Below are 11,429 nucleotides of genomic sequence, written 5' to 3'. Positions count from 1 at the left end.
CACAAAAATCCGTACAGATGTACCTGCAAATGCGTCAGAAAATTTTCGTCAAAATAATAATAATAATAATAATAATATTTTTTTACCCTTTTTATGCCAAAAAAGAGGGGTTTTTTTTTTTTTGGGCACACGAGGGGGGGGGTTGATGTTTGCCTTGTTTGCCATCTACCGTTGTCCAGTGAGTGTTTCTTCCATGACATTCGCCTCATGATGTGTGTCAAGTGAGTGTTCCTTCCACGACACCGTGTACTTTCTCTGCACCCTCGATGTTCCTGGTTCGTCGTCATGTAGTTCTTGCTGGTCGTTCTTTTCAGTGTTCATGTCCCTCTCTCTTTTCAACATTATGGGGAGGTTTGTCCTATTGGTTCTAATGCTTCCTTGGTTCGATTGATCAGCTCTTTAGGCTTTGGTGTCTCATGCCATCTATATCTTCGAGTTTAGTTGTTTGCCTTTGTTTGCCATCTGATTCGAGTAGTGTCATTTGAAGGCACTCATGCAGATTACAGTCTTCTCTACCTGGTCATTTTCTATTTTAGTGGAGGTTCTTCAGATCAGCAGTTACTCTTCGACAGTGTTTGCAGCTATTTCCTGCTTCAGTGGTGTTCTTCTTTCTTTTCCATCTCTTTTTGGAGTAGAGTTTTTTTTCCCATGTGGTTTTCTCTATTTCTCCATTTCATAGAGATTTGGTTGTGATTGGGTGCCTCATCAGGCTTTGTTGTCGGGACCCAGATTTGTCTTCATCATGTAGTTGCATTTTTTGCTTCATGCATTTAGTTTTTTAGCTACTCCCTAAGTTCATCTTAAGGGGGGGTGTTAGAGTTATCTTGTATTAGCTAATAATTATTTATTTAATTATTAGTCTATTAAACTCTACGCTTAAGCTAAACTTAGGTATTTAATAAATATTGTAAGTATTTACTAATTATTCTAATTATTAAATACACATCATCCATTTAGGGTTTCTTTAGGGTTGCTATTATCCTTTTATAAGGATTGTATTGTACTTTTTCTTAAATTGATTCCCTTTCCGAATGATAATTTTCTTCTTCAGAGCATTTATGTTTTTTTGCTTTATGTGCCTCCATTCTTCTCTTGTGACAGGTATTTGCATGCAGGTGTTCTTGGGATCTCTAAAGTTGTATTTCCTCAACTTCTTCAGTATTATGGACAAGTTATTATAGATGCAATACACCAATCAAAATCTTATTTCTTTCTGAAGGACTTTTCTAATGAAGAGAAGATCAAGATTGCACTTTTGAAAGTCTCTTCACCTATCAAGAAGTGGTGAAAAGACTATGCACTTTGGGAAGAAGCCTAGACAAGAAGAAAATCTAAGTCATCCTAGGATGAATACTACCCTAAAAATGTCTAACAATCACTACATGCAACGTTCACAATTGTAGTAAGGATATGACTAGCTGAAACAAGCTTACGTCAATGCCATATTGAGCACTCAAGTACCACACTAACCTATGACCATCTATTTAGTTTAATCAAATAAAAGTAAGATCATGGGAGAAGCCTACTGCTATGCACCAACCATTGTGATAAAGTAAAAAAGTAGGCTAGGAACAATCTCCACACTAACAAAAACACCAGCATTGGATAAAAGAAAACCATCCAAGATAAGCAAACAATGTTATAGACACAAGTCCAATAGTCACTCTAATACAAAGGGTAATGTCCAAAAGATATTGCTTATGCAAGAAAAGACAAAAGATGGAGTCGAGACCTCAAATGGAATCATTGACACAAATCCTAGCATTGTAGTCAACAAGACAAGCAAAAGGTGTTGATAGACACAAGTCTAATAACCAGTTCAATGCAAAGGGGCATGCCCAAAAGATACAGCTTATGAAAACAAAAAAAAAAGATCGAGTCAAGATCGCAAATGAAATCATTGACATAAATCTTAGCATTGTAGTCAAAATCACACAAGCAAACGCCATAGCACCAAAAGTTGAAGCAAAACAACTATTTTGATGACAAATGTGGGTGCAAGGGTAGCCATTGGGCTTTTTGATTGATGGGGACAACATGAAGAACCTAGTTTCTACAACAATTGTTGAGCAACTAAATTTGCCAAGTCTACCACGTCCGCAACTTGACGAATTGGGGTGGCTTAGCTCTTGTAACAACTAAGATATACATGTCGATCTCCAATGCCACTTTATGTATGCTATTCATCCTTTTAAGTTGGTTATAGTTTGTGATGTGATGTCAATGGAGATTTGTAATATAATCCTTGGGCATCCATATATCCAATCTTAAATGTATGTTCTCACAATGTAATTGTATCAATGGGCAATATGAGATACTAGATCTCAAGGTGAATTTGTGCTCATCATAGATTGCACCAACTCAAAAAAAGATCATGCCATATACATACTATACATATTCAACATTCCCCACTTAACTATCAACTAATGAATGTTGTGTAACGACAAAGGTAGCAAAACAAAGATAGATCAACTTTTAGAAACCAAGTCTACACAAAGCTACTATGTGCATATGTATAGAATTGTCAATGCAAACAAACTCCCTCAACAAGCTGAATGGTCCACCAAGAAACAGCTATAAGTCAAGGCTCCACACCTCTTCCTAAACTTAATGCAATCAAGTTATCGCTTTACAAGGAGAGGGGGGTCACTAATCCAAGAGAAACTACCAACAATGGTTCATGCAATAGCAACAAGACCACTCTCATGGCTTACAATAACTGCAATAACACTTGTACGGTTTGTCACACATGTGCACCTCCCATATGCTTTTAGTAACACACCAATCATCTATTCATCTTCTGTCAATGGCATACACGCTGCAAAAGAGGTGAAGAGCACCCTAAAAAAGATTAACTCTGGAATAACCATACTTCCACCGAATCATTTGTGTTTTCTAACACAACTTAAGCAAGGTCCACCACACATTCAGGCCCAACCATAAAGGCTAATTCACATCACATCACTACGTTATTTTAAGTGTCACATTTCAAACATCAAACAACATAGTCATCACAATAATCCAACTGGGCCCCTGAAGCTCACACTATGCAAGTCATCCACCAACACATTGTGTGAATTCCAATAACACCAACTAATCTTTTGGAGATGCTCAGCCACATGGAAACAATCCATTCAACTCCCATAACTCTCAATCTTCACAACATGAAGTATGTATGTATGTATGTACACACACATATACACAACATTACTAGACAGTTAGGTAGGAATACTAACCAAACTAGAAGATAGTAGTCATACATCTTTCTCAAGAGTATGCCAATTATAAGTCAAACAAATTAAGAAAATAAAATTTTCGATTATTCATCTCTCTATATATGCATACATTTGTCTCAGAAAGCTTCTCTACACAACTTCATCTAGATCCTTATCTAAAGAGTTGTCCACTAGGTGTCACCCTGGGCCCTGGATCATTGTACTAGTATCTTGCTATCCATCCCAACATGATAGAGAATGAAGACACATTATTAAACATGTCTAGTTTCCCATGGTCTAAAGGTAAGGATATTGATTGTCGTGATGATTATCTGAGTTCAAGTCCTACAAAGAAAGATTCCCAAGTCAATGGGAACCAAAAATAGCACAAAGATGAATGTGAAAGGGGTCGGTTTATGCAGACAAATAAGGCATTTTATTACATTTTGGTCATGACACAATCAATCAACCACTCTAAGAGCCATCCCACCATGCTAAAGAACAAAAATGGTAGAACGCATCTACAATTCAACAATGGCATAGTGTTATAATCTACTTATAAGGTTGCAGAGGAAAAGGCAATCCTAGTTCATAGATCTAGTATATGAAGTTAACCTGCCATGTTTTGATCTGCGGTAAACATGTTTACAGGGAAGAAACATCATAAATGGCAATCATCTGCTTTTTTATTTCCTTCTCATGTATAGCACTGCCATTCCGAACCCACCTTTACAAACTTTCAATTCCTCCCCATGACCCAATTTTCAATAGGAAAAAAAATGTTTTCACTCCTTGACTTGTCCTAGTTTGTAGATCGTAAAAAAGAGAAGCCAAGCCATTGTAAAATGAGTTTGCCATGAAACCTTATAATCAATCTCTATTTGTATGGCATAACATAAGCAAGTCCATAACAAATATAACAAAATAAAATGTTTCCCTAAATATTGGAACTAAGGTCCAAAAGGACCAAATAATAGCACAGAGATACAGGCTGTGCATTCTGTTAGCAAGGTATGTCAATAGTTGAGAGTAATTGCCTATTGGATCGAGTCATCAGCTAATTAATCTTCAGTAAAAGTATAAGATCAAGATGTGACTTCATCTTGATTACTTGAAATCTCTTCTCATTCTTTTAGACACAAAATGGTCACCATAAAAGACCAACCTATTGTATAGCTCAACAAATAAATATTCAAGGAAAAATGAAATCAGAGATGAGAGATCCATATCACTAAAGATAAAACAACTCCATAATTATCATCCAAACTTGCAGATGACATGCACCTCCACACTTGCGTGTATCAAATCTTGAATACAATAAAAAACTTGGGACATCATATGCATTAAGAACAGAAAAAAATTCGATTTAAAGAATTGTCTGCACTAGAAAAATCATACACCCAGCAAAAATAATTACCATTGGATATCCAATGGATGTTCGTATGAATTTTCAAATTAATGTAGCTCTCTCCCTGAACCTTGTGAGATAGAACAAACTAAAACATGAATAAAGTACCTCCTTTCCTTGCAGAAAAATCAGAGGACTGATTCTTGCTGTTGAAGCTAGATAGGTCTTGTTTTTGCAAGCTAGTGTCATTTTTCCTCTTAGCAAAGCAGCCTATTATCCTACATATTTGGCCACCCTGCAAAAGCTAAACAAATTTGCTTGGAAAAGTAGTGTACAAAATGTCACTGCTACTGGCTTTCGTCTGGCACCCACAGCTGCTTCTGTGCAAACAATATGGTCTCACTATCAGAAGAAAGAGGATCAGGCCCAGGCTCAGCCAACAATGTCCAGGAATCCCACCGCAAGGCTGGCAAATAGTTCTTGATGTAATTTATTATTGAAGGCTTGTCTCTGATAATCACAAAGCGATTTGGACGAACAATCCGATCCATTTCTATGAGTAAATCTTCTATGCTACAGTCTTTCTCACTGATGTCGGAGAAGACAGTCCAGGCATGAAGGAGATCATAAGTACGTGGATAGGTTGAAAACGCTTCACACCTGCATGGAGATCCCAATTACCATATATAAAGGTTATAAAACTTGATCTTATGTAAGGTGAATATAAGTCTCAACAGAATTTCAAAGCTCACCAATTGTGTACAGTGCCTAACAGGCCTCTATCATAGATCACCTTCAATGTCATTGGAGCATTCTCTGGAACAACATTCATTACCCAAACATCTTTGTTGTTAAGTGCAGCAGCAAATCCACCCAGATTTGCTTTCATGTCCATAATATTCCTAAATGTATTGTTTTTAATCTCTGACTTCATCTGTTCCCAATAGTAATTTACCCTTTGTTTCCACACAACCTACATCAAACAAGTTAAGGTAATCCAAAGGAAATCAGAGGCTGGTCGTAGTTTTTCATTTCTAAAATAAACTACTATTGACAAAATAATTCAGTAATTGCAGAAGAAGATGTGTTACCGTATCCTTTTTGAAGTCTCCCTCACTTATACCAAGGTCTTCCAGCCTGGGAGGATTAGCAGTTAATCGTTTTGGCCAAGGTAATAGTCCACTCCCTTTAGCATGATGCATCTCTGAAATTTCCATGCAAAATAAATGTTCATAGTCAATATCTCAGCTATGAACAAGAAGAAATATCTTGTAGAAATCATAAGGAGCCAGCATTTCAATAAAATATTTGTTATTTGAATTTCTGTTTGTTAATATCAACAATGAGATTTAGCACTTAAAAATGTGAGATTACCAATCAATGTAGAAACAAGAAACGAGAAGAAACAATCCATGAAATTAACAATATCAGGAAGATGCAATCACTAATAGACTGACATTTACATTTTTCTGAACTGGATCTTTGACAGTGTGGCATGGATGGCACAGGCACCAATTATCCAACTGTCGTAAATCAGTGACAAATATGATTACTCATCGGAGTGGCATGAATAAATTGAATTGCATATCTTAAGGCACAAACTGGATTTTCCTACATCTCTTATAGAGATGTCTAAAAACAAAGGTTGGTTATGGCCCTATGGGCATCAATAGTAGGTTTGGATTTTTTTTTTAAAACTAAACATAGACAGCAAGGATGCACTCATGTTTTCCTCATTTCAAGAAGTAATTATACTTGTCTAGCCGATTCAGTGACAATTTGATGGAATGCTTACAAAAAAGTATTTATGCTTTGCTTACCAATTCATGAGATTGAATCTCCATGTCTTGTGGTTCAAAATTGATTTGTTAAAAATTTAAAGGAAAACATTAATCAGCACACCTACTTACTGGATATATAAGAACTCTAATTAAAGATCAAAAAGAGTGCTTCATTATGCGTATCTTAAAAATGATTTCTGAATGCAAGATAAGGTAAAAAAGTTATTACGATCTGAGTATGGTGTGATGCAGGCCTTCATTCGGACCTGCCAAACTGCGTCTGGATCATCGTCTGGACTACAGAGGGGTGGCTTGGTATCTGGAGTTCTCTTCAGGTAGCAACTATTTGTGAATGGTTTTTGCCAAATAACAGTCTGGTCTTTCTTTGCTGCAATTTTCCAGCACATACGTTTGACAAGGTCACTCATTGCATGCCATATCTGAAGATCTTCTGCATCTTGCATATATGCTTCAGGCGAAGAGTAGGCAAAATAGCCCCCCGGCCTAAGTAACCTGTCCAACTCTAGCAGCAATATGCCATCCCTCTGAAGCCAATCAATCCTACATCTAGAACAGTGAGCCAATTCAAATGATCTGCTTGGATATGGCAATCTCATGGTTCCCAACACACCCAGAGTTGAGGGAATTCCTCTTTCCAGAGCAAACTGGATCTGATTCTGGTGAACATCATTAGGGGCAAGTGACATTGCCATAATGTCAATAGGAAGGAGGTACGCACCAAAGCTAGCAACTCCACAACCCACATCTAGAACTGTCCTGAGTTTTCCAGTATTGCTGAGATTTTCTTGAGGAAACTTCAGCATCTGCAAAATCCACATGTTACCTTTAGTAAGGTATGCTGAGTTATCTGAAGACAGCTTATAAGTTTATAACTCAATTGAAAGAACAATAAAAAATGGCAGTAAATATACAAAGTAAATCTTCAAAATGACAAAAAAGACGTAAAGAATGAATATGTGAACGTTGGTCATATCTATATATTAATTTAATAATGCATGAGACACTACACAATCAAATTGGATCCTAAATCGCTAGAAATCCATACTCTTGCCAAGGCAGCAATGTACTTGTCAGCTCCATCATGGAAATGAGTACCTCCACCGGGAAAATTGATCTTGTCTCCATTGACCACCATCCAGTTCTGATCTGATTTCTCAGAAGCAAGATGTGTATGGGGTATGTTTACCTTCCATACTTCATCTCTGCTTGCAGGCCATGGGATCGGCACCTAAAGATCGGATCAAATACAAGCCTAATTAGAATAGTACATAAGGTGTTCAATCTCAAAAGATAAAGTTGAAATTAAGGTTGACATAAATTTCTGTCTCATGTCTTTGTTTCAACTATATGATATTCAACCAATTATAGTTCTAGTTGCCCAAATTTGTTTTTGCTTCTCAGTCTCTATGTCCCCTTATTGTATTCCCTATTCAGTTGCATATTATAGATTAACTCTATTTGAATGCCTTTGTAAATTTCAATCCAAGTTTAGGCTTCCCTTCATTATTTGGACAGATTTAATGGCATTCCTTTTTTACTGTGTTTTAATCCCTTGAAAACATGATCGATCATGACTCCCAATGGATGAAACAAAATGACTTATAAGAAAGTTATAATCCAAAGCCGAAACAAAATTCCAATTGCAATTATAGCTAATTTCAATGATCACGAGGTGACCAGAGTGGGTGAATAGGACTAAATTGCACTGTCCACAAAAATGGCCACCAGGAAAACCCAAAAAACAACTCTGCTCAAACAAGCAAGAGTATTAGCTTTATACTAACCTTGTAGCCTGGGGGAGGAGGGATCAAGCAGTTGTAGCGTCGCTCTGGAGTTGGGCAATGTCTTTCATAATGTTCCATGAGTCCCAAATCTAACTTCATCTTGAGTTGGTAGATAAGGTGTCGATCCAAGCATGGAATTAGCTCAGAAAGCCTACCATCACATACCTAAAAGAGTGATACCTTATAAATATTAGATCCCACAAATCTCCTGTATTGGGACAACCAAATAATCCACTCAATCCAAAGCCATGCATTCAGAAAACACAGATATCTCTAAGCATGAAGTAAAAACATAATGAATCCCACCTGCTTGTAATTGATTCATCGTCATCGAAAGTGAATCTTGTTAAATGTTGTTCAAATAAAAAGCATATCTATCTACATAAAACAAATTGAATATTTTTGGGTATAATCTATTAAGCAACATCCAATTCTTTAGGCATTGGGTCTTGTAATGCATCTCGAACACTTACAATTTGAGTATCAGATACATTCACTCAATACCAAGCAAGCCATGTGTATTCAACACGGGTAGCTTCAAACCTCAAGTCAAAAGAATAAAAAGAACTATACCGAATTTTCGTTGGTTTCATTATCATTGCAAACTAGTCTTGCTCAAAAAATCTCTTATAGTAAAGAGCATTGGTACTCAAAAATATGCGTCTAGACAACAAATCTGGCTACAAAGAACATACAAAAAGTTTCCTCTTGTAGTCTGTTTTTGGGAATCAAAATTTGCTCATTGGTTATCGCATTCTGCATCTGCAAAATGCTTAAATGTCAGATCTCATATCCACAAAACGCCAAGCCATGTATTCTAGAAACACTTATAGCTCCAAGCCAGAAACAAAAGTAAAAAGAATTCTTTCTACTTGTGATTGGTTCTACTGTCATGGAAACAGTCTAGCTAAAAAATCTCTTAAGTAGAACACTTAAGTCATCAAACAAGACAGAGACATAAAATCCGTTTACATGAAATACACAATACTTTATCGGGGTATATACGGTAAAAGCCATTTGAATCATTTAGGGTATTCAATTCAAACATATCAGATCTTTTATCTGCATAACCTCAAGCCATGTTTGCATAAAACATCGATGTGTCCAAGCCTGAAAGAAACACAAAAAACTGAATCCTACCTCCTGCCCGCTTGTAATTTGTTCTACTGCCGTTTAAACAAAATCTTGCTCAGGAATGTCTTAAGGAAAGAACCCTATTCTCAAGAATACAGTGACATCAAATTTGTCTACAGGAAACACCGAAGACTGTCTACTTAACCATCTGAATAATTCCATATTGGGTATCACATCATGCATCTGAAAAATACTTAAAATATCAGATCTTCTGTGAAAAACTTTGGTACCTCCAAAACCTGAAGTAAAACAAAAAGTTCACATTCTTGCAATTGGTTCCACTCTCAGAAGCACATTCTTGCTCAAAAACCACTTGAGTGGGAAACTCGGTTCTAAAAAATACAGAGATAGAAAACCTATCCACATAAGTGAAGCGTAAATTAATTCCATCTTATTATGACCGATTCATTTTTCATTCTAACACAATCTTACTAAGAAACTCTCCGTGAAAAAAGTACAGGGATTGCAAATCTATATACATAAGTAAAAACAAAAGGAATTCCACCCATTTAAGATTCGTTCCACACTCATATTTAGCAAATCTATCTACATAAGTGGAAACACAATGATTTTGTCTGATGAGTGATTCGACTATATTTTACTGAATCTTGCTCAAGAATCGGTCCTCAGAAGAATACAACAGTTAGCAAGTCTATCTATATAAAACACACAAAACCATTCTTGCCCCTCCTCAGTTGCGCATAATCCGAATTGGGTGTTGCAATATGCATCCGAAATACTTAGAGCAAATACTTTAACTCAAAAAACATTCTAAGATATTCTCAGTTAACCATAATCTGAATTGCGTATCTAAATTAAACATCTGAAATACTCACGGGAAAGGATTTAGGGATTGTATCATTTCTTAAGTCTATACCACCGATCCCAGCCACTTCACTCTTCTCATCTTCATCATTCAATATGTTAAAATTCTTGATCTGATTAGACTGGTTCTCATCCGCCTCCCCATTAGATCCCAGCTTTCTGGAAAACTTCCCACTTACTGCAGCATCAGCATCATCAGCCCCACCGACTCCCCCCTTCTGCAATCTGGGCTTAAAGAAAGACCCGTAGTAAACAAACAGCAGGCCGGCAAAAAGAACACAAATCAATACAGGGGTTAGTATTCTCTTCCTCTGGTTGGCTTCGCTCCTACCCCTCATCTTGAACCTTGTTAAACCCAACCCAGATCTGATTAGACGCAGCCCAGATCTGTGCTGCTACTAAGAGCTCTGCTATGCTAATGCCATTTTTGTCCTTCAAGTAAAGAGTTCTATATGACGACTCTCTTTTTATGACACCACCCAAGTGGATTGAGCAAAAATAAATGGCTGATGCTCAACAAGCAGAGATATATTGAGGAGTCACTAGTGGGTATAAGTGATACTAATACTAATACTGCTTGCAGGCAAGGAGTAGCAGTTACATGGGTTCAACTTTTTGAATACGCAGATTACTCCACATGTAGTGGCCTCCAGGTCTAAAGGTTAATCCAGCTAGTTGCCTATTATTCTCCCTGTCCTCCCATTAAAATTTCCATTCACAAATTCTTACTGTGGATGTTTGGTAACCATTTTTTGCCAAAATCGGCTGGTGATTTAATTTTGGTTTTCTAACATTTTTTATCTAAATTCTTCACCTATATTTTAGGGTAATTTAATAAGATGCATTCGCATTATTATAGATTAGCTTAGAAAAAGTAATGATAGTAGAGATCGACAGTTTTGAAATTCTGTAACATTTAATTTAGGTAAGTATATGTAAAGTTAGGTAGTACTTAATTTATATGATGGAAGACCATGGTCTTTTGAGAATATTTTGGAATCAGATTTATAGAAATGTGATTTCTTTGTTTGTCATTAGTCTCAAAATCTATATTAAATTTGTCTCCTATCTAAGATTAGGTCTGTTGATTTGTGTCAATTTTGTAATTGTGGATTTGTTTTCTAAGTCTAGATTCAATCATTTGTGATTAACTACTCATGCCCTTCAATTTGTTTGATTGATCTTTATTTGCTCTACTGTTTCTACTTATCTTAAGGCTAGAAGTATTTAGAAATACATTGGAAGGGTTGTCATATCATCATTCTCTCATGTCGACTCTTGGAAATATGTACAAAGATTGAAAGATAGCTAACAAGGACAC

At 36.5% G+C, this 11,429-nt stretch overlaps 1 protein-coding gene across 1 annotated transcript; it reads right to left on the bottom strand.

The window, feature by feature from the left end:
* Positions 1 to 4,554: 4,554 nt before the first annotated feature.
* Positions 4,555 to 10,915, bottom strand: LOC131037820 (probable methyltransferase PMT3). Its single transcript, XM_057970042.1, has 7 exons — positions 10,120 to 10,915; positions 8,150 to 8,314; positions 7,411 to 7,593; positions 6,574 to 7,168; positions 5,655 to 5,767; positions 5,316 to 5,536; positions 4,555 to 5,223 (listed from the first exon to the last, which is right to left on the bottom strand). The coding sequence occupies exons 1-7, from the start codon at positions 10,444 to 10,446 to the stop codon at positions 4,911 to 4,913; spliced, it is 1,917 nt and encodes a 638-aa protein (XP_057826025.1). The 5' UTR covers positions 10,447 to 10,915; the 3' UTR covers positions 4,555 to 4,910.
* Between the last annotated feature and the right edge of the window lie 514 nt (positions 10,916 to 11,429).

Source organism: Cryptomeria japonica, chromosome 1, assembly GCF_030272615.1.
Source record: "Cryptomeria japonica chromosome 1, Sugi_1.0, whole genome shotgun sequence".
NCBI lineage: Eukaryota > Viridiplantae > Streptophyta > Pinopsida > Cupressales > Cupressaceae > Cryptomeria > Cryptomeria japonica.
This window is presented reverse-complemented; position numbering and strand designations above follow the sequence as displayed.